General features: G+C 42.2%; 2 protein-coding genes across 3 annotated transcripts; one reads left to right on the top strand and one right to left on the bottom strand.

Moving 5' to 3' along the window:
- Window positions 1-154: 154 nt before the first annotated feature.
- On the bottom strand, window positions 155-7401 carry slc2a11b (solute carrier family 2 member 11b). 2 transcript variants are annotated; one of them, XM_030416073.1, is made up of 13 exons: window positions 7238-7350; window positions 5415-5643; window positions 5203-5301; window positions 3877-4037; window positions 3672-3796; window positions 3449-3578; window positions 3214-3362; window positions 2723-2907; window positions 2505-2615; window positions 1293-1394; window positions 832-907; window positions 578-705; window positions 155-477 (listed from the first exon to the last, which is right to left on the bottom strand). In XM_030416073.1, the coding sequence occupies exons 2-13, from the start codon at window positions 5484-5486 to the stop codon at window positions 277-279; spliced, it is 1539 nt and encodes a 512-aa protein (XP_030271933.1). In that variant the 5' UTR covers window positions 5487-5643; window positions 7238-7350; the 3' UTR covers window positions 155-276. The 2 variants fall into 2 exon arrangements, with proteins under 2 accessions (XP_030271933.1, XP_030271934.1); XM_030416074.1 differs by lacking the exon at window positions 5415-5643 and having other exon boundaries at window positions 7238-7401.
- A 2790-nt stretch (window positions 7402-10191) lies between these two features.
- Window positions 10192-23156, top strand: LOC115582001 (EH domain-containing protein 1). The gene is made up of 12 exons (XM_030417635.1): window positions 10192-10428; window positions 12372-12483; window positions 14313-14406; window positions 15173-15227; window positions 18035-18175; window positions 18262-18422; window positions 18634-18732; window positions 19783-19928; window positions 20112-20283; window positions 20394-20506; window positions 20659-20746; window positions 21899-23156. Exons 1-12 carry the CDS (start codon window positions 10317-10319, stop codon window positions 21950-21952), a joined length of 1347 nt encoding a protein of 448 aa, XP_030273495.1. The 5' UTR covers window positions 10192-10316; the 3' UTR covers window positions 21953-23156.
- The last annotated feature ends 156 nt before the right edge of the window (window positions 23157-23312 follow it).

Below are 23312 nucleotides of genomic sequence, written 5' to 3'. Positions count from 1 at the left end.
GCAGGTAACATTTACAGTGCACAGTTATGCTGTTGTGGCACAACAACCACTAGTACTGTGCACCAGTGAGGGAATGTAACTAAGTACATTTACTCAAGTACTGTATGTGCATGTGTGACCCAAAGATAACATATCAGGCAGCTCAAATGGCATGAAAAGTTCACATTTGTTGGTTCTTTATTGAAAAATGAAAAGTTGTACAAATCAACATTAAGTTATACCAAAATATTACAAATTAAGGTGACTTGATGAAAGTCTAGAAGAGGTTTTAAAGCTTTATATGCTTGATGTTGATAAGAGTGTCGTTCCAACGCCATCAGCACGGCTGGCTGCTCTGTTGTTGGGTGATTGGTTGAACTCATTTTGGATTTCCAGGAAGGTTTTGTTCTTGGTCTCAGGAATAACAAGGAAGATGTATAATGCCACTGAGAAGCAGATAACCAAGAACACCAGGAAACAGTACTGCTGCAGCCCGATCTGTGCAAGTCAAACAGAATATGAGTGAGTGAAACATCCCCACCGACTCTACAAGTATTTATGATAAAAGAAATCATGTTCAATCATTCGTGACACCTACCACAATAAAAGGGAAGACCAAGCCGATGAAGAAGAAGCTGAACCAGTTCACTGACCCCGCGATGATGTACGCTGCAGAGCGTGAGGTTTGGGTGAATAGCTCAGTGGTCAAGATGTTAGTCACGCCACCTTCATATGAGATGAAACAAAAAAAAGTAAAGAGAGAGGAATCATTGTTAGATGTAACAGCAGCTGCAGAGGAAAAGCCTCGAAAACCTTATTATTAAATTAAATTAAAATTATTTTGTCAGTTACCTGGTCCGAGGCCAAAACTCAGGATGAAAGCGAACACACACGCCATGCTCAGATATGGAATTATTGGGCTGGCATCCTTAAGGAACAGAAAAAGAAGAAGCATTACACTGTCATATTATATCAAATGAAAGGTCCAAATGTCTGTTCTGTACCTTCTTTTACACATCAGTCTGTCCTGTTGCTCAACCAAAATAAGTGCGTTTCAAATAAGATCTTGAATTGAATGTAACTGAGTACATTTATTCAAGATCTGTACAGTATTTCTGCTACTTTACACTTCCACTCCACTACATTTTGGAAGCAAAGACAGTACTTTTTACTCCATTACAATTATTTGATTACTTTATTTACTTTAAACTTACACTTAAATACAGTTATTCCCAGAAAATAACTTTCTGAAGCTGTTGGCAAACGTCACATGCCCACAAGTTATATCTCAACAGCCCCCGGGGGTTAATTACCTGGAAAGTGAGCGTCAGCGTGAATAATATGCAGCAGATGCTCATCAGCGAGTATCCTCCTCCGATGAGTGCCTTCCTTCCCAGACGTTCAATGAGCATACCCTGTGAGACACACAGCATGTCACAAGACCAAGAAGACTCTCTAGGCAAATACTGTGTGAGTGAGTCTGACCTTTTACTGGATATCATCAGTTATGTTCTCTCGAATCCTCATGCCTCACAGTATTTGTGTTTACGTCTGACTGTCATATGTCCCATTCTGGTCCTTTTATTCCTTTAAAATCTAACAATGTAAGACGTTTTTTTTTACACTCTATTGGACAATAAAGCCGCTCTTTATTACAGTAATGCTCTCTCTTATCCAGACTTTAGTCAGACATGCAAATGTTTGTATTAGAAACCTGTTGATGAAGGTTCTCAGTCGTCCAGGTCAGGTTTATTCTACGTGCTGAATCGTAGACAACTAGAATTGTTTCAGTTTCTTGAAGATGTCTCACCTCTCATGCATGAGATTTCTAACTATTACCCCTTTTCCACAGGTCAAACATCCACCTTAAACCCTTTGAGATCAGGATGTTGTGTTCAATGGGAGTATGTGAACTCTGCATTTATGCCCGGGTCCATTGACTCTGAGGTACACACAGGATTTTATCACCTCGGCTTGGCTTCGATCTAAACGTGAGGCCTGGGTGAAGACGCTAAAAGACTGAAGTGATAACGGAAAGGAAGGAATTTGGGATGCGGTCTTTTCAAGGACATTTTATTTCTGGACATAGTGTTGAATGTGGAGCCCCGTTCAATCCTACGAAAGCTGCTCAGTGGTGTTTTGAAGACATAAAAGCTCGACTTCCCAGCGACGAATATAACAGCTTGACGTCACATTGTTGGCGTCACCAAGGAGGTTATGTTTTCACCTGTGTCCAAGTATTGGTCGGTTTGATTGGTTTGTCAGCAGGATTACATAAAAACCACTGAACAGATTTTCACGATACAGTGATGGAGGATGGATCTCAGGCCAGTATAGACACCTTTAACTTTTGGTGCCGATCTGTGCTGAAGGCACATCAAGATATTGTTGAGATATGCTATGTTTTCTAACATTTTTGTACATTTCTCAGGGAATAATGGATGGACCTTGACTGTGCAAGAGCCCTTTATCACCAGAATTCTCAGCAAACTTCACAGACATAGTAAAACAAAACTAATACTTGCACATGTTAAAGCCGTGATGCATTCACAGGCGCCGGTGCCGATGGTCACATATGGTATTTTATCACTGGGAATCCCAGCTTGTTTGAACAAGTAATCTGCATAGAAGTAAATCTAAAGGAAACATAGAGAAGACACATTTAAATACACAGCCTCCAATTCAAATCTGTACTTCAACCCTGTGAGATCCAGCAGGAAGTGTATCATCATCGTGTACGCACGGCGTTGATTCCGTTCAGCTGTTGTGCGGCGTTGAGCAACACGATGGTGAGAAGCTGCCAGCGGACACTTCGATCACGTAAGAGCTCCCAGGGTTTCTTAGCAGTGAGACCTGCGAGATTATTCCTCTCCTGGCTGATATCCTCCCATTCCTGATCACACTTAGCGCCGTGCAGTTGCTTCAGGGCTGCACACAGGGAAGCAGAATGGCACAAGAGTTGATTGTACTTTTCTCCACGTGCACCGCTCCTCTCATCTGATCAGGCTCACAGGTCTGTTTTTTAAGAATCCTATCAAGATAAAGGCCTCCTGCATCAAATCAGTTCCTTTTCACATGATGTGAGAGGCATTTATTGTGATCACATGTTTGAACCCGCAACTTTGAAGTCTTGTGATTTCAGGGAGTAATCGAACCTTTTAAACCACCCTGTCATGGGTTTGAAATCAATCTTTGCAGGCCAGCAAATGGAAGCAGCAGCAGAGTTAAGTTTACCTTTCTTACATCCCTCTTCATCTCCTTTGTCAATGAGCAGGTAACGTGGACTCTCTGGGAACCAGGGCAGGATGAGGAGCTGCAGGAACGCTGGGATACATGTGCTGGCGAGCAGGATTGGCCAGTACTCTTCTCTTCCCAGTAGCTCTCTGAAAACACACACAGATCAAACACATATCTTAAAGAGAAGCTCATATTGTGTGATGCTAAAAATCAAGTATTCAAAGAAGGTTACTTGAGTCCAACCACTTGTCCAGACAAGATCCCGCCAGTGATGAAAATAGAGGTTCCCATTCCCATGGCACCACGGAGCGAAGTCGGAGCTATTTCCCCCAAATACTGCGGTTGAACGCAAATGGCAACGCCTGTGAGAAGAAAACATGGTTGAAGCCACATTTTAGGGGTTTGAGTTAAATACAAACATGTGTTTTACTGGAATGTATTTCCAAATTATTCACCTGCATTTATTCCAGTAAAAAGACGTCCGACGATGAGTAATTCAAACAGTCCTGCTGGGTAACTCAGACCCAACAGCAGAGCAGCTGTTAATGCAAATATGTTGTTGGCCAACAGGGTCATTTTCCTGGAAATGCAACACAGCATTAACACTGAACCACTACATGGAAAATAGGATCAATTTGCCAAAGTCTTTTCTGTTCATACCTCCCCAGCTTCACGGATAATACCCCACCGACTGACGCTCCGATGAATCCTCCAATGGTGTACCCAGACACAATGGTGGACCAAAGCAGGGTGAGGACATCTTCTGATATGTCTGTTTGGAAACGCTCCTTCCAGGTTTGGTTGATGAAGTCATGCACATACTGGAGACGGACAAAGAAACATGACGTGCGCATTCAGCAGGTGAAATAAAAATCTCTGCGTGGTGGAAATCTGTGAGTTAGACCCAATAACTGATTACTAGTGTCTGTTATTTGTTGGGATGAGAGATACAATGTAAATAAGTACATTTACTCTCAAGCACCACATGTACAAATACGATAAACTTTTATCTGACAATTTCAGTTACTTAGTCTTAGTCTTACATTTCTACAGAAGAACATTAGGGCCACTGAAAAGTTTTTTCGGGGGAGGTTTCTCAGAAATTGGACTTTAATCTTAAATTTCTTTCTTTAATATCAGAATTACAATAAGAGAAAAAAAAAGGTCAGCATTCTGAGTTTAAAGTCATAAATACAATTTCCAGAAAAATTTAAAATTCTGAGATTAAAGTCATCATTTTTAGAAGAAAGTCCAAATTCTGAGAAAAAGTCACAAAAATATTATTACTTACCTTTCCTGATCATACAAACTTCAAGTTGATGTTACTTGCTACTTACTACTTGAGAAAAGTAAATAAATATGACTATTTGTCTAAAGTATTTTATTAAAACTATATTTCTACTTGTTAAAGGGGCACTATGTAATTTGTGAATAGAAATATTCAAACTCATTAAAACTTAATATAAAAAAATATTGTTAAGTTAATAATAAATAAACTCCAAAATACATATGTTTACATATTTTCCAGAACTGAATAAACAAGTTGCTCTCAGAGGAAAATAAGATCCCAGAATACTGTTTGAAGCTAGAAAGGAGGCAGGGTCCGCCACAAGTAAAACACTATGAAATTGTGTTGTCCTTTAAGGTCAGTTTGTTTATTCAGTTTATTCAGTCATGGAAACAAAAGAGAGTTTGTTTATTTAGTTTGTTTAGGCAGAAAAAGTTTTTTCTCCTCTGATTAAAATTTTGTCTCAAAACTACAGAGTGCACCTTTAAGTTTACTTAAAATGTTGAAGTATTTATGTCTAATTGCAGAGTTGAAATTTAACATGTTCTTTTTTAACTTTCAATAAAAGATGTTAATACTTCCTCCACCACTGATAAGACTGGTAACATGGACTGTATGAACTGTATGTTTCCCCTCTCACCATTCATCAGAATATTACTAGTTATAACTGGTCAAGTGACAAACAAAAGGCTTCTTACCGCTGTGGGTGCGTTGATGATTGATATATTATATCCATACTGAAAGGTTCCTCCTATACACGCAGCACACAAAGCCAGCACAAGAGATAAGCTTGGAAACTGCAATAAAAAAAAGAGGAAGAAAACAAACAAACATTGAGAAAATTAGAAATAAAAAGCTGTGTCCCACGTCGACAGTTCCAGTTTTTGTTCCAAGCTCTTTGTCTTCATACCTTTGCCTTCTTTGAATCTTCGAAGTCTTTAAGAAGTAGAGGTTCATATTCGTCCATAAAATGTTTTGGCATTTTGTCGCTGATGTTTTGCTCAAAGTCTCATCCAGTAGTTATGTCGTCCTCTGAGTATCCTCCTGTAAAGAGTTTGCTCTCGGCGAGCAGAGCGACCAGACTCTAGTTCTGACAGGAGGATGACTTTATGTCCACGGTGATACAAATGAGCTGTTGTCTGTCATAATGTGACCGTGGGGTGAAGAGAATTGACAACATTATACCGTGTTTGTCAAGTTTTCACAGCAATTTAACTGCATGAGCTTTTTTACTTGTTTTTTCCTCCCCCCTTGAAATACTAGAGGTTGAAGAGCATCCTTCCAGGAGAAGCTGTTGCAATATTGGCTGTATTTCACAGCAAACATACAAAAAGAGAAAACAAAATATGCCTCTGCACACAAGTCAAGTTGCAGTTTATGTCCATCCATACAGACTCTTCAGATCGAAAGGGAATTTAGTTATAGTTCTTGGAGAAATAAAACGATTTCTGGTGTGAAACTCTTCACACAAAGACTATTCTCACAGTACACAGGACTGATGAGGTTTTCATACTGCACTTCGCCCGGGGCAATGGGAGTCGTGGTAGCCTCTAAGGGTTAGAGAAGTGAGCTTGTGACCAGAGCTCACTCAACCCCCATTACAACCACTGAGATGCCCTTGAGCAAGGCCCCTTAAAGATACGCTATGTCAGAATGTGAAAAATGACAGCAATAGTAAACAACACCATCGATCCCTCTGTGCTCTGAGCTCCCAGTCTGGGCAGAGTCCGCTGACCGACTGCTAGCTAGCAGCTAATCTGTTGATGTGCCGCAATTTATTTGTTTGAAATCGACAGGTGGTAAATTCTTACTGCCCCTTTAACCCCGACTGCTTCAGTGGTGCTGCAGCTTCCAGGTGTGAATGTGATGAAAAAGAGACCATCAGTTTGTGAACAGCAGTAATGGATCCAAAGTTTAATAAAGTTTCATAAAATGTTGGATACAGATCAAAGCCTCAGATTCAAGACTTTATGTATTATGGGGACATAATAATTGTTAAGTCATTAATCATGCTTTTAGAATGGGTCTTGGGTCTTGGGTTATTCTCCTTGTACGTGCCTTCTTCAGGGTTTTGTTTTATAATCACATAAAGTCTCTGTCACTGTTATGCGGATGGCTCCCAGTTGAACCTCATGCTGAAACCTTGTGATTCATGCAGTGTTAACATAAGTTAAATTGAGGATATAAAAAATCCTGCAGGGCACAAAGCCTCCTCCAGCTCAACCAGAAAATGATCAATGCTCTCGTGCTCCTGTCTTCAAACTCCAAGTCCCAGGCTCAACATATCTCAATGCTTCCATTGATTGTAGTTTAGATTTTAAAACCACATTATGTAGAATTTGGCATTTTGTACAAATTTGCACCCCCACTGTCGTAAATACAAATCCCAAGTCTGTAACAATTTGTCAGACATAATGTAGGAGCTGACTTTAGACAAAACTCATCATAACTGTGTTGAAAATGTGCATCTTGAATGTAACGCTGTGATGCTCCCGTCTCACTGTATCATCAAAAGGGTTCTGAGTTATTTCCAGGAAAATGACCCTGTTGTTATTTCAAGGAAAAATGCTACATACTGTTGCTTTAATGCACATTTAAGACAACATCTCTCACATTTTGGCCTCCATTTGACTTGTTCACTATCAAAAATATCAATAAATTAACAAATAAGTGAATGTCAAACCTTTTTAGCTCTCGTAGGCGTTAAAGCTCAGAGGGTCGGTCTGAACTTACCTCTTTCTTTCTTTGCGGAGTCTCATAGTCAAAATTCATTTGGGAAGCTGCCGTGGAATGATTCCTGAATGAACCATCAAAAATGGATTTTCCACTTCAGTCGAGGATCTTACATAATGGCAGCCTTTTAAAAGGTGCAGCATATGATCTCTGCTCCAGGAGGTGGTGTGGGTGGTGGTGGGGGGAGTCTCATTAACTCCCTAGAGCACATTCCTGCATTGTGCTGGGTTTTGTTCTTGGATGAGGGAGGGATTGCTGACCTACATACAGAAATAAAAATTGACTCCTTGTTGTACAAATCAATATGATGGAGCAGGGGGCCAAAACAAGACACAGGCTGAATTGGGAGGAGGGCCACAGCTCTGATGGTCCTGATGTATTTATGGTCAAACAGTGCCAATCCCTGGCAAAAAATAAGATTGTTTTATTACATTATGAAACCAGACTGTAGCCGTTGTAAATGTCAGGTGGTTTTCTGTCATGAAGGGCAGCCTATGTGGCCCTGTATTAGGTTTTCTCCATGTTCAGGTCACAGATTAGCAGAGGTGGGGGACCTCGGGTCGCATGACTTGACTCGAGTCAGTCGCAAATATGAGGACTTGAGACTTGCTGGACAAACACTGATGCAACACTTGACTTGACTTGGTATTGATGACTTGAGTCTTGACTCAGAAGACTTGAAAGGATTTTCTTTTGCATTTGCATACTGAGAATTCACATTTAGTTTTTGTACCAAGTTTTCCGGCGCACACCTGCGAATATAGTAGGACACAGACGACCTGCAGAGGCCAGCGCAGAAGGCAGCTGTAATAGAGGAACATCGTTCCAAAATAATTACATTTGGATTCAGTAACCTCCTGACTACCAGGAAAAAAAATATTGTCCAATCACAATTTCTTTTTTTTTTACTTTTAAGATATCATGTGACCATGTTATGACCCTCTAGACATCGGAACACCATACATGTGAAACTGAACCTTGATGGCAGCCAAGGTGCTTCTGAGAATGACTCCCTTCTTTTCATTCGAAAAAACAGAACAAAATGGAAGAAATAACTGAGAAAACACTTTACAATTCTAAAATTAGTTAAGATAATTCAGTAAATGTTTTAATGTGTTGTTAAGAGACTTATATAAAATATGCCAACAACATTTCAACCCAAAATTTGCTCAGTAAAAAGTATTATGCGCTTACTTTCCCTCTTCCCATAAAATGTGCTTGCACTGATGGATGCTATTTTCCTGAATGAGGAAGAGAAAGTTACCAAAGCCCCACCCCTTCACATCTGGTATCATTGAAAAGCCCTAAATGTCCTCTGTAGATAGCAAAATGAGTTAATTCAGTAGTATGCAGTGGGTGGGAGATATTCAGGTTTACAAATGTCCTCCACAGAGAACAAGTTGAACTACTGGTAGTCAGGAGGCTACTTATGTTGTTTATGATGTAAGTAAGAAGAGAACAGTGGTATGCAATGCAGCGATGGTGCTAAACTCTCTATCGATGCATCCAGGAGATGCACTTTATTTTTTCCATGATAGATATCGCTGACAGGCTTCAAACGCAGCAGCCACAGAATATAACTTTGAATAACTTGGGGTCTCTGATCAAACAACTCTCCAAACTCTTTTTGAAACACAAGTTCATTTTGCTCTGGGTTGCTGCTGATATGCCGATAATAGTCTTATGGGGCTTTTCAAGGTCATGCTCAGCACGCATGACCCAAACAGTTAAATAGTTAACTGGCGGAAACTTTTAATCCTGAAAGAACCTCTGAGAATGTGCGCACACTACTGTCTGAGCAGTCGAGCATTAAAGTGGAAATCTGACCCACAACAGAAATAACACTTTATGCTTTTTTTGTTCTTGCAAGCAGCAGACAGTGATGATATCATCTTCAGGCGGCTGTTGGTTCTCCTCCACAGACGGCAGTCAAAAGAACCACTGTAACAGAAACAGCTTGAAGTCACTCAGTCGAGCTACATTTAACAAAACACAACATTTAACAAAACACAATAACAATTTAAAAAACACATTTGACAAAACACAACATTTCGGAAAAGGCAACATTTCACAAAACACAACAACATTCATAAAACACAACAACATTTCACAAAACACAACACTTCAACAAAACGTGATTTCACAAAACACAACAAAATTTCATAAAACACAACATTACACAAAACACAACATTTCACAAAACACAACAAAATTTGATAAAACACAACACTACACAAAACACAACATTTCACAAATGACGACAACATTTTCAGAAAACACAACATTTCACACAACAACATTTCACAAAACACAACACTTCAACAAAACCAAATTTCACAAAACATAACAAATTTCATTAAACACAAAAATTCAGAAAACACAACATTTCACAAAACGCAACAATTCAAACAACAACTTTTCACAAAACACAAAATTTCACAAAACACAACACTTCAACAAAACAACATTTCACAAAACACCAAAATTTCAATAAATGCAACAACAATTTTAAAAACACATTACACAAAACACAAGATTACACAAAACAACAACATTTCAATAAACGCAACAACAACTTTAAAAACACATTTCACAAATGACAACAACATTACACAGAACACAAAATTTCACAAAATACAACAATTTTAAAAACACACTTAAAACACAACATTTCAGTAAACACATTTAACAAAACTCAACATTTCACAAAACACAACACTTCACACAACATTTCACAAAACACAACACTTCAACAAAACAACATTTCACAAAACATAACAAATTTCACAAAACACAACACTTCAACAAAACAACATTTCACAAAACAACAACATTACACAAAACACAAAATTTCTCAAAACACAACAACAATTTAAAAACACACTTAAAACACAACATTTCAGAGAACATGACGTGTGAGGAGTGAGGCTGTCCCTGGTGTGACGTCACTGCCTGGCCGCAAGGGGGCGCTTCATCCGCACGGGAGCGTCCTTGTGCAACACTGAAAGTCTTCCCCCGCTGCTGGAGGAAACAGCAGAGCGGCGGCTGGTCGTGGCTGGTGGCTGCTGCTGGTCGTATAATGTCGGGCAGAAAGCCCCGCTCGGTGGCAAACCCCCTGGAGTCTGCTATCACCACCCCGAGTGAGAGGATACTGAAAGAATGCCACAGCTTGTATGTGGACACCGAGAACGGTAAATAATCGATAGATCGGTGGATCGATCAGTGTCAGCCGTGCAGCACGGGTACTTGTGGTTCTTATGTAAGTTAGCGGTTGAGTCAGTGTGAAGTTTGTGGTGGAGTGAAGCCTGAAATGAAGCTGGTGGAGTGTGTGGAGGAGGTGCAGGAGGTGCAGGAGGAGGTGGAGGTCTGCAGCAGCTGTCTGTCAGTGTCACACACATGACATTGAGAGCTGCTGTGGCTCCTCTGCAGGGCAACTACGCCTGTATCCCACTTTACCTCTCAGTTAACTTTACAAACAGACACTCATGCAACGTGAAACTGCTGCAGGGTTGTCTCAGACATGTGGCTGAACTCTGAATCAGCCTCATGTCTCCTTGGTTTTATGGTTTTCTTTACTTTGATTCATGTGGTGACTTCAACAATAATCCTGTTGTGTACTGTGGAGTAGACTGGATCACTGGATGAGTGTGTGTGTGTGTGTGTGTGTGTGTGTGTGGGAGGGGATACTTTGCACTTCAAGGAGTGGCCGTTAACATGTTCACTGTCTTTGTCGTGGCAGTATGTTAGTTAACTCTGCTTCACTGCAGGATAATGAGGGTGGGAGGAGGGTTGTAGATTCAGGCTTTCAGTCCTGAGCTCCACTTATGACTTGAGCCCGACCGATATATCAGCCGATCAACGATATATACAGGGTACATTTATTTATCTCTTACAGCACAAGAAACTAACAAAACGAACTAGTACCGCTTTTCCATCAAAATCAGAAATTGTCCACTGATCCCATTTCCACTTCCTGCAGGAAGGCGGCCCGTCTGTGACTTTTATCTCAAGTGTTACACTTGTGAAACACTTGAAACCAATAGACCCATTGTGAAAGAAGCGTCTGTCAAACGTTGGTTAGTTATTTTGACTGTCACAGACCCCGAGACATGACTCGTTTCACTGTCATAATTTCAGCCATTTGGTCCAGTTGCATTTGGAAAGATGCACGATTAAATTATTTTATTCCTCTTCAAGTTAGCCTGTGTTTTCATCGCCAGGACGTCCTCAAACATTTTGGTCTTCATAGGAATGAACAGGGCTCCACCTCCAACACTGTGTCCAGTAATGAAACGTTCCTTAATAGATCGACCCAAGGTCCTTTTTTATTTACAGGCCACCACCGGATGTTGATTATGCATCATCAATTCGAGAGGCAGAAGTTAGCGTGCTCACCCGGGTCTGACATTCAGAGCAAAGCAGAGCCAAAGTAATAGAAACCTGCAGAGTTTACACTCTCCCGTTGCACACCATTTGCCTGATCTCAGTGGGTTTAAGTGGGATTTCAGTATTTGTACCATTAATCTGCATCACAGTAAAAACAAAACAATCTGTTTCATAAAGTCGAGGATTAATTGAGACGTTCGCATATTGCGTACCGGATGGCGATAGGAGCTTATAGGAGAATATTTCTTAGACATTAGACAGGTTATTAAACATTTTCCCTTTAAAATGTAAGCAAAATACAAAAATATACCCTTTTCTAAATTAAGCTTCAACATATAAAATTAAATATCAAATAGTTCAACAATTTAGCTTTTCTGCCGTGTACATTTTTATTTAACCTTTACTCAGGTTACATCGCTGATTACAAACGCTGCTGCTCAGAGGCTCCTCGGTGGTGGTTTAACTCCGTCCTCACTGTCCCTGCACAAATGAAATAATAGAAATAATACTACAGAAATGCATAAAAATAGAACATCAGTTTTCTATTAATATTTCCTTTAGATGCCACAAGTTGAGTTGATCGGAAACGACACAAGTATTGAAGCTCTTTTGGTGATTTTGTTCGTATATTTGTATTTTTCTTTCACAGCTGATTTTAAGCATTTCATGGTGATGATTAATACGTACCTGCTAACTGTGTGTGTGTGTGTGTGTGTGTGTGTGTGTGTGTGTGTGTGTGTGTTTTCAGGCCTGGTGAAGATCGCCAGCAGTCTTGGAGTGCGGCTGCTGCCTCCCAGAAAGAAGATCATTGTGATGATAATGGGTAACCACTCTGCAGGGAAGAGTTCCTTCATCAACTGGTAATACAGTCGTTTTTTTCTTATTGAGGGAGAATTTTGATATTTTTTAAACCTGGTCCGTATATGTGAGTGTTCAGGTGCCGTCCCAGGTCGCTTAAACCTAATCGTAACATCACGTAAACAGCATTTCTGTCAATCAATCTCAGTTACTGCTAATTGTTAGCAACGTTTCCACAGTCCATCCTGCTATACAGCTCAGTTTGCTGCAGCTGTTTTTTAATCTTGTCATCATTTAATCATTTGTATATGATATCAAATGTCACTATCACTAAGAATTATTTTTAAAACAGCCTTTTTGTTGGTGGCAACTGTCTAAAAACTTGAAAGAAAAGCAGCAGTCGTTCACTTTCGAGATTCAGGAAGCAGAAAATTTAAGCAGCCAGGGTTGAAAAATATTTGTTATTTATTACACATCCGTTCTGTTCTGTTTTGAAGGGGCGTAAAACTCTGTTATTATTGAATTGTCGCTCTCAGCTGGTTTAGGAATGTGTTTTGAAGCCTCCGTCATGAGGAGCTCAGCTGTCTCACAGCCGCTGTTCGCCCCGAGGCTGGAGGTGTTTTCAGCAGGAAGTTGTTGATGTGCTGCTGTGTGATTGAGAGTCAACAGGAATGGAGATATTGGATTAGTTAGACTCTCTGCACTCGTAGACTTAAACATTTTGTGTACAGCAGCACTCGAGAGGAATCGCTCGTCCTCACTGTTCTGATTAACAATATTGGAATCGGATAAATCAGCTCAGACAAGATGAGATGGTGTTTTATGTGGCTGTCTGCACATGTTAAACACTTTAATCCTATTTGGCGGTGTAGTTTATTATCCAACATCCTGAGGTGTTAGTCCAGAATTGACAAACAGCTGTTCCAGCATATTCATGCCTTTTTTATTTTGAAAAGAAAATGCCTGCAGAACTTATTTGGGAGGCTGCTGAGCTTTAATCGGCCTGATGTAGCGACAAACACACAGCGGTTTAGCTTACAGGCATGGAGGACTTAGTTTCTAAGAACGGCAGCTCCCCAGTTTGGCGACATTTCAGATTTGAAACATGTGGTCTTTGCTGTGAGCAGGTGTTAACTACCAGCACAGTTCGAGCAACGATGAGATTGTCCGTCACAGTATTTGGGCTGAAAAATATCCTGATATCAAATTTTGGATATCACCTGAGCTTATTAGCTGATCGAGAACAATTGGAAAATAATAATTCTTACATTCACTTATCACTGACTAGTTTTACTCTAATGTGAAATATGGGATTTTTCCGCTTTAGTTTGATATCTTTTGGTTTTCGTGCGATGAGGAATAATGATTTCTGAGTATTTTCTGATGTTTAAAACCAAACGAACGAGTTGTAAAAAAAAAAAAAAAGTATGTGCAATTTATTTTGCCAGCTGGTTGTCTGTGTTTCCGCCGGGATCTAACGCCCTTGTCAAGATAAATTGGGAGCATGTGGGCTGCGTCAAATGGTTAAAAATCATATTGCAGTTGTTTTGACAGAGATTAGTGGGAATTATAATTTTTGCGTCACAGTGAAACACATAATTATACCATCACTAGAAAAACTAGTGAAAAAATAATGCTGACACCGTGTTCTCGCATCTAGAGAACAAGATTTACAGGCCAGGTCGTCTCTGCGGCACCACAGTGCTTCATTAAAACGCAGCTCTTCACACATTTTGACTTCTATCAAAAGATTTCTGCTTCTTGCAATTTGGTTACTGCACTTAGCCGCAGTGTGTTTTCAATATATTTCGATTAATTGTGCAGCCCCAGTTGAAATAATTGCAGCCTTACTAGAATAACCCGTTTGTTATACTTGTTGTTTTCATCGTAGGTACGCTGAAGAGCACATACAGAAAACAGGCGTCGCCATTGAAACGCAGGGATTCACGTTCATCACAAGTGGTCGCAAAAGAGAATCACTGACGGTAAGATGCTTCGAAAGGCAACTGTGATAACTACGTTTAGCTGACGTAGCGTATATCTTCGCGCTGACGCTACAGGAGCCGTCACACTATCGCCTCCTGTCGGCGCAAGCTGGTATTACAGCTGACATCAGTAGACATTTCTGCAGCACAGTTCACATACGTCTTTGGCATAACAGCAACACTTCTTTTGTTTGTAATTTCTTTTTTTCAAAATGTTTTTAAACAAAGATTCTGGCCACGTCTTAGAAAAAGTCTCCTTTAAGTAAATTAACGGGAACTGAAGCTGCAGCCCGTCGTAGAGGCCGATGAAGACGATGTGTTGGAGGGCACTCCCTCAGTCAGTGGAGATTTCTCATTCTGCATGCTGCTCCAATGAGGGGCTCTGTTGTATACACACACACACACACACACACACACACACACACACACACACACAGAGGCATCTTTGCAGCATATAAATGGGCTGGGGAGACACCTGTCTCTCCATCTTCCCTCATCCTTTTCCTCTGCCTCTCTGATCATATCCTGCTGTGGTGAAGGTGATGAAGATGAATAATATATTTGCACTGTGGACTGCAGAATGGAAGGATTATCTACTGTGTACAGGAAAAGCTTAGCGCGAGCGTGCCGAGCTGCAGCACAGCTGCTGGTGTGAGACTCGGGTACGAAGTGCTGAGAAGAGAGACGACTCTGTTGTAGCAAACTGCAGATTCATCTTCGTCTCGTCAGGTTGTTTCTCACACTGTCACTTTTAACTCTTTCGCAGGGAAATGCAACGTTACATCTCTACCCTCACTTTCGACCACTCCTTGAGTTCAAAGGTAAGCCTCCTCTTCATCAGTGACTCGTAATGGCTTCCTAAAAAGTGCATTGTTGAAAGCATTGTACCATGAAGATGTGGTGATGTGGAAACACCGTTCCTCTCGTCTGTGAGTATTCTTTCAAATAATCCATTCTCATCTTCCTAAACGAATCATTATTCGTCGATGTGGTTTCTGCATGCAGAGTTTGCGCCGTATATATTCTGATGCGTCACACTACGGAAACATTTATAAACATCTCACATATTAGAGGAGTTTTCTACGTGTTTGATGCTGAAACTGCACGAAACATTCTTCCCTCTGTAGGATGATGCGATCAGCACTGCAGTCTTTGTGCACATTCTCATTAACTCTTTACCGTGATGCCTAAAATGTCACATGGATGAAGTCACCTTTGAAGTGTGTGCAATGGAGAAATGCAGATGATTGTGTTTCTATTGATTTAGTTTTTTCCTCCGCTGGCGTCATGATAGAAACAACCACCGCAGAGCAAACAGAGAGGGTAAAGTGTTTTGACGCAAATTTGGTGGTAAAGCAGGGAGAGGCTGTGTTGGTGAGAGTGAGCAGGAGGTGCAGCAGGCAGATCAGCTCCTTTGAGATTTGAGGTTTCTTTCCGGCCGCTGGAAACTTTTAAAGTTAATCGAAGTGAACGTTACAGACTCAAGTTTGAAAAACAAAAAGTTGAGTTTTTCTGTTTTGGATCGGACAAAAAAAGAACAATTCATCGTTTGCACGAACAGAAATTGTGCAAGTTATTTGATGGTTCTAGTTGTGACTTGTCGGGCTTATCTTTAGTGACATGATGTTGACTTCAGGTGCTTCACCTTGATGACTCAACACTGAGTCAGAGCTTTTTTCTAAATCAGACCAGACTGCTCCCCCCCCCCCCTCTTGTTACATTGTGTTGTCTGAGACATGAGAGTGTCTCACAGAATGAGACACAATCAGCAGCACATTTTGGTCTCAGCTCTCTGAAGCCTCCTGATGTTGAGGTGGTCATGCAGAAAGTCTGGGTGTGCCTGCCGCCTGAGTGGGAGCATCAGCGTAGACGAGAGGGGGAGGGGAGGGCAGTTAATGTATGTGTGTGCGTTGACGGTGAGCGTGCACAGAGTGAGGGTTCACCGAGTGCGGACCGGAGCGCTCACGGTATGGCGTGTGAGTCACACGCCCCATCGACAGCAGTGCAGTGGAGGAGCTGCTGAGAAATGTCACAGCCATTAGAGACGGCACAGCCCAGACTGGAGCAGCGAGCGCTCTGCAGGCCTGCAGCACCAACGATCGGCTGCCGGAATACAAGGAGCCTTTTTATTCCACCGCTGCCCTCAGGAAATACTCTATATCAGGCATTTGTTTACCTGTCACAGCGACTCATGAGGATGACTCATCAGAAAAACAGAACCATATATCCTTATGTGGGTGTAGCTGCTGATTATACAGTGTGGTCTCCTTTGGGAGACACCAGGAGAGAATTTTTAATCTTGTTTGAGACTTACATGAAGCATGTTTAACTCTGTCTCTCTCATCAACCTGTTGTCAAGAGTTAGGCTACATGCTGCTCGGGGGATTGTGACAGTTCTTTCGTCACAGGTCCAGTGAGTCATGAGATGTTAGGCTGTGTTGTTTCCTCGCTTTTTTTGTTGAGAAATGTTCGCGACGCGTCTCGTTTGACCTGTTTAGCCCAACAAGTTCTTTTTTAGTCCTCCAGTCGATGCAGCATTATTAGAGCCTTTGCCCTTTTCATCGTTCACAGGACCTCCAGTGTTGCCGTCTCAGTTACAGTCACTTGAGGAACTTAGCACCCATTGGCGAGTATCGCTCACGTTTCCTCGTCACCTTTCAGGAGACTCAGAGGGCTGTGAACATGTCTGTATCTTGGCTATTTTATCCACTTATTTTCAAATGAGCTAACTGCTACTTTTCTTTGCAAAAGATGCATGCATGTGTATGTTGTACGATCCTGACCGGGTTAAGTACAGACCGGCAGCCTCGCGGTGATCTATGTGAGGCATCTTGATAATATTTCCCGTCACCTGTGGTGCAGCGATGATTGCGAGACCGTGGGAAAGGCGCGTGATCGGAGGGAGATGCATTGCTGATGTAAGAGAAGCATAAGGGAATGCTAATGTGCCACAGCAGCAGTGGTCGTGCTCGCTGCAGCACAAGGATGTGATTTGTGCTGGCTGTTAACACCTGCCTCCTCCTATGAAACAGCTCAGTGTCATCCCAAGCCAGAGTGTGTGTGTGTGTGTGTGTGTGGAGGGAGGATGGGGGTGGTGCATGTGGGTGGGGTCTATTTCGTGAGTAGTGGGTCTAAATGGTGATCCTGTTCTGAAGCTCAGAGTCGTGTGGGGCGGTTGCGTCGGAGTACCGTAGCCCTCACAGTGCGTTGCCTCACAGTCGTTCTTCACTGGCTAGCTTTATGTCCCCACGCTGCGTGCTAAAGCTGCCAGTTGAAGAGCTGTTGTGTGTAACCATGACAACCAGCATGCTCAGAGAGGACGGACCTCGGCGAGTGTTTTCACGAGACTCAATAGAAGTTTTTGTCTGCGAGGGTGTGGCCGCAGGATTCCTCGACGCAGATCAACCTTTTACATTTTTCTTGGAAAATGCAGCCTTGCAAGCACCCCCCAAAAAATTGACAGAGTTCTTGATATTCCGAGTATTGATTGCACTGCGGCTCCCAGTTGTATATAATAATAGAGTCATTAGAGGTGACGGCTTCCTGCGGGGAGTCGACCCTTCATTTATCACATCTGTAGCTTCCCTGAAGGAAGCACCCGCACACACACGTTGTCTGTGTCTTCCAGGTGTTACCGACTATCTGTCCGCTGAGATCTCCACCTCCAAGCAGAAGAAGTTCAGCCTGGTGACATTCGTGGACACGCCCGGTTTGGTGGACGGAGACATGGTCTACCCCTTTAACGTCAACAGCGCCATCACCTGGTTGGGTACGTCTTTGCAGCGCCGAGTTTAACCATCTGCTCTGAAGCTGTCGTGATCTCCTGACGAACATTTCATTTACATTTTGTTGCAGGAGAACAGGCCGACCTGGTGTTTGTGTTTTTCGACCCGATGGGTCAGGCGCTCTGCAAACGCACGCTCAACATCGTGGAGCAGCTGAGTGAGAAATGTGGAGACAAGCTGCTGTTCTACCTCAGCAAGGCAGATGAGGCTGGGAGTGAAACAGACAGACAGGTACGTCCACTTAAAGGTTAATCAAGTTACATCCATCCACTTAAATTGCGTGTTTTTGCCGCTGACAGGTTGTTGTTCCACGTGTCTGAAAAAACATGTAGCTATAGTGGCCATGTTTAAAAATACCAGAATTCCTCTTTAATATTTGGCTTTTTTTCCATCTAAAAAGTTCAAGTTAAAATAAATCCCTTGTGCTTCTTTGCGTCTGCAGAGGGTGATGATGCAGATAGTTCAGGAACTGTGTCGCCGTCCAGGTCTCAACAAGTGTGGTTTTGAGATGCCGACAATATACATCCCCAACCCATCGAAGGTGAGACTGCTTGTTCTCTGTATGTTCATATGATGGCCAGTTAACCAGGATGAGATTTAGGCATAATTAGGTACAGAAGGTGGACATTTGTATGCAGACCCAAAGTGGGAACAGTCACCTTTTCCTCCCCTGGTGTGTCCAGCTCGTGTGATTAGTGCCGCTGCTATCGAAAAATCACAACTGAACCGCTTCTGATTTCCTGAGTAGCAACAACCAACAACAACACAGGAAATAACACGAGTTTATTCAATCATTTAGTCTGTAATGAGACATGAAAGCAGATTGAAGTGGTGCCGGGCTGACGGCCTTAATTTTCCTGGGAGCGAAAGCGAGGTTTGTAGGGAAGCCAATCTAAATGCAGATGGTGTCGTTTTTCTCCTCCTATCAACATTTACTTTACAGCGACGTTGAAGCAAAAACATTGTGTATTGCAGTCCGAGTCAAAATGTGCACGCTTTAATAAATGAGAACAACGATAACCGTCTGATTCTGCCCCTCAATCATGCCGTGTTTCCTCGTCACCGGATTGGAGACTCTTTTATGTCTTGTCTTTTCCTTTAAGCGATCCAGCTCCGATCTGGAGTCTGGATTTAAAGCTCTCTGCTATCCTTGGGGCTGAGCAGTCATTGATTGCCCTTGAATGTAAATTCCCCACTTCAGGTTTCCTGTTGGGTCTTGATGGCTGGAACAGGATGATTTGTTTTGCAATATGATCACTGAGAGAGTTATCCACTGTTTGCGGGGGAGGAGGGGCTGTAAACCATCGCATTTGATCAGCCACCTTTGACACCGGCTGCCCCGGTCTTGAGTTATCGCTGCACCATCTTGTGATCTACAGCCGCAAAACTCCACGCCGCACGGTAGATTTGTGCATCCCTCCCTCCTGACCTCCAATTTCTTTTTCGCTGAGCAAGTGCAGCATCGCTTCCTTGCTGTCAGTCAAAAAACACCCTCAGGATTTGTCGTGGAAGTTTCCAGACCATCCCTCTTTAAGATGCACTGGCGTTTGCACGGTTATTCCCAAAGACTGACGCGCCTTGTCTCGTTTAGCCGAGCCGGTGCGTGAACCAGATCGATGGGGTGTGTCAGACCATCGAGAAGACCATCAACCAGGCCGTTCAGAAGACTCTGGATCAGCTGGAGAAGGACTCTGACCTCATTTGTTCCACCATCAGCAGCAGACTGGAGAAGGACAGGTGAGCTTGTGTTGCTCTGTTTCATTTATTGCCGGAGCTAATTTACCCTGATACAGAATGACAGGTGGCACCTCAGAGCAAATAACCCATATCATGTGTGTACGGAGGAGATAAGAGGCGCCAGATATTACCCGCTGTGGAGAATATGATATTAAAACCAGATATCCTCTTTTGTGCGCGCAGGGAGGATGCGAGCTACAACAAAAGCGTCCGTCTTCACTCGTTCTTGTGCGGGGCCCTGGGTATTGTCCTGCCTGCCCTCTTCATCCTCAGCTTCATTGTGCACACACTCTCCAAAGAGCAACTAGATGAGCTGCTGGGCGAAGGGACGGCTCGGACCGTCTCCATCTGCACGGTAAGTCCCGGGAGTCACGCAGAGGAAGAAAATCTCATTTCGTTCTGTGTTTTTCTCAGTTTTTTTTTAAGTGCACACTTTGTTCTGTCTGTTCAACACGTGTCTCACAGGGAATAGTGATGCACATATGGGACTGGATACCAGAAGATGGACAAGTTGTGTTTGTGATCTTTTTCGGGGCGTTTTGCTACCTCCTGCTTTTCCTGGCCAAATATTTTGCAGGGTGAGTGTTAAATATATACAATCCCAACACATCCAGGTCCTCTGAACCTAAACCAACATAGACACCCTCTCTCTCGCACAAATACGTACACTCTCATGCATGCTGGAAATGATTGTTGAAAGTGCGAGTTTTGTGATATTGTTTCTTCTCAGTCGAGGGAATAAGACTCTGACGAAGAAGGAGAAGAGGGCGATGGCAGAGTACAGCAATTATATCCAGGATATCGTCAAAACTAAGAAGGTATGCCACTTAAAGTACATTAGTTAAAGGGATATTCCGGTGTATATTTAATCCATGGTCTAACTCACCGTGAAACTGTGTTAGACTCCCTCTCGAGAGATCAAGTTAGCAGACCGCTAATTTACGGAGTTTTATCAACCTCAGAAACGACCGCACGACAACAATACACTGCAGTAAATGGATCCAAATATAAACCGCCACCAAAAAGCCACAAATAATGCTCAGAACAGCACCAAACTTCAGCAACAGTACAAATAGGGTCTCAGCACATAGTCCAGGGCATCTAACCTCTGCTAGCTTAGCTGGATTTCTACTGAAAAGCTGACTAAATTTACCACTCTTCTGCAGCAGCTTCCTGTTGACGGGAAGTCCCGACGAGTCGATTACCGAGTGCAGTAGAGTTCCGCGGCTCATGGATGAAAATGTATGATTATGACTCCATGGAAAAGCAATCAAAGTTCATATTGTGTCTTACCTGCCAGTTTATAACAGTAATTATCGAGAGCGGACAGGGAAAAGAACAGAATTGAGCATTCTAACCGCACTCGGTAATCGTCCGCGTCGGGACTTCCCGACCCGGAAGCTGATGGAGGAGAGTTGAACTCTGTTTTTCAGCTTCACAGTAGAAATCCAGCTAAGCTAGCGGAGGTTAGATGCCCCGGACTATGTGCTGAGACCCTATTTGTACTGTTGCTGAAGTTTGGTGCTGTTCTGAGCATTATTTGTGGCTTTTTGGTGGCGGTTTATATTTGGATCCATTCACTGCAGTGTATTGTTGTCGTGCGGTCGTTTCTGAGGACGCTAAAGCTACGTGAGCTAGCGCTCTGCAAACTTTATCTCTCGATGGGGGGGGTCCTACTGGGTGTCACGGTGTGTTAGAACATGGATTACATTTACACTGGAATATCCCTTTAAAGCTGCACCTCTACAGAGCTTTGTATTTTTTTTTCAGTTCACTTTCATTGGATTTAAGGCCCACAACTCTGCAGCTAAATCCTAAAATCTAAATCTGACATTTAATCCATCACTGGTTGTACAAAATGTTCCCATGATCAGCATCAAATATGTGGTTACATTTCATGAAAATATAAATAATTACAACTTCAATGCACATCTAAATGAATCTCACACAGTAACATTTTGACTCCACAGGGGAAGCTGTATGAATGGTACCTGCAGCAGTGTGCAGCAGAATACGACCTCTGACCGCCGGGATAAGCTGAAGACAGATTAAACGTGCGTGTCGGCACATTGCTTCAAGATTTTTTGTGAAAAGCGGCATCGTTTGTTGTTTCTGTTTAGTGGAACCAGCTGGACTTTCTAAACAGATGATCGTCCACCAATCAATCAGGTTCTTCTCCTCTCAGTCTGACGGGTGTAGCTCGGATCACTGCTAGTGTTTTTCATCTCAAGATCTTAGAACAAAGATGAAGATCAAAAATTGAAAGAAAGTGCCTTTTAATAGTAACTGTGATTTGTCATTTCATGAAAGCAAAAATTTCATAATGTGAACTGATTTAAGCTAGAAGTGTTTACAACTGGACTTTTTTCTTAGTCTCTTTAAACTATAAATGATAACGAGCTGTTTTTCTGCCAGTTTTTCTACGATGTCCTCTGTAAAGCTTTGCCCTCGTGTAGCCGCGACCCTTGCAGAGTCCTGAAGTCTGTCTTGTTGTCTTCATACGACACCAGAATGTCTCATGTTTTGCAATATAGCAATAACCAACACGACACTCGGGGCATTAAAGTCGGACAGATATTTTCACACAGTTCAGAGCTGCAAGCTTTCTCCTCCTTCCAAAGAGTCTCTGTCCTCCTCTTCAACATGTGTTAGTTTCGTGTGATGTGTAGAGCCGTCAGATATGTTCATGTATAACTCGTGCGATAGTATTTACAGAAACCGCTGTGATTTAAATACAACAGTATAGTGAACCCGGTGAGCAGTGAAGTCTGTCACAGCACCGACTTAGTTGTTAATGAGCACTGAACGCGTCATGTCGTCCATAGAAACTAGTTTTATGACTTAGTCACCATGTTCTGCCTTCACTCTAGTGTTTGTTGACATATTTATTAGTCTCTGAGGTGCTTTTTTGTCCAAATATTGTAGAAAAATGTACTCGGGCTGTTTGCAATATTATTGTGAACACTGTCAGTGTGTATTGTGTGTGTGTGTGTGTGTGTGTGTGTGTTAGCTCCCTCCTCTGTAGGGAAAAAGCTTTGTTTTACCAGATATTTCATTTATACATTGTAGGTGAATTTATCTATTCTGTGTAATGTTTCCAGTTATTGTCTTTATTGAGACTCAACCCTCTTTTGTATAGAAATGATTTTCTAGTAGCCCCGACTCAAAGAATGAAACTCAAACTATGCTCTGTCTCTTCCTCAGAAATGATTAAACATTTTCTACTGACCTGTTCTCTTCTGATTATTTACTGCTTTTGTCCTGGTTAAAGGGGATCTGTTGTGCCTTTTCAGCTTTTATACATGTTCTTGTGATTATTAAATGTCTTGAAAGCTAAAAATGCCAAAGCCCACACTAACAGAAGCTCCTCTCTCCTGCAGAAAA

Source organism: Sparus aurata, chromosome 5 (genome assembly GCF_900880675.1).
Source record: "Sparus aurata chromosome 5, fSpaAur1.1, whole genome shotgun sequence".
Classification (NCBI taxonomy): Eukaryota; Metazoa; Chordata; class Actinopteri; order Spariformes; family Sparidae; genus Sparus; species Sparus aurata.
The sequence above is the reverse complement of the archived record's forward strand: the minus strand, read 5'-3'. Positions and strand labels throughout refer to the sequence as shown.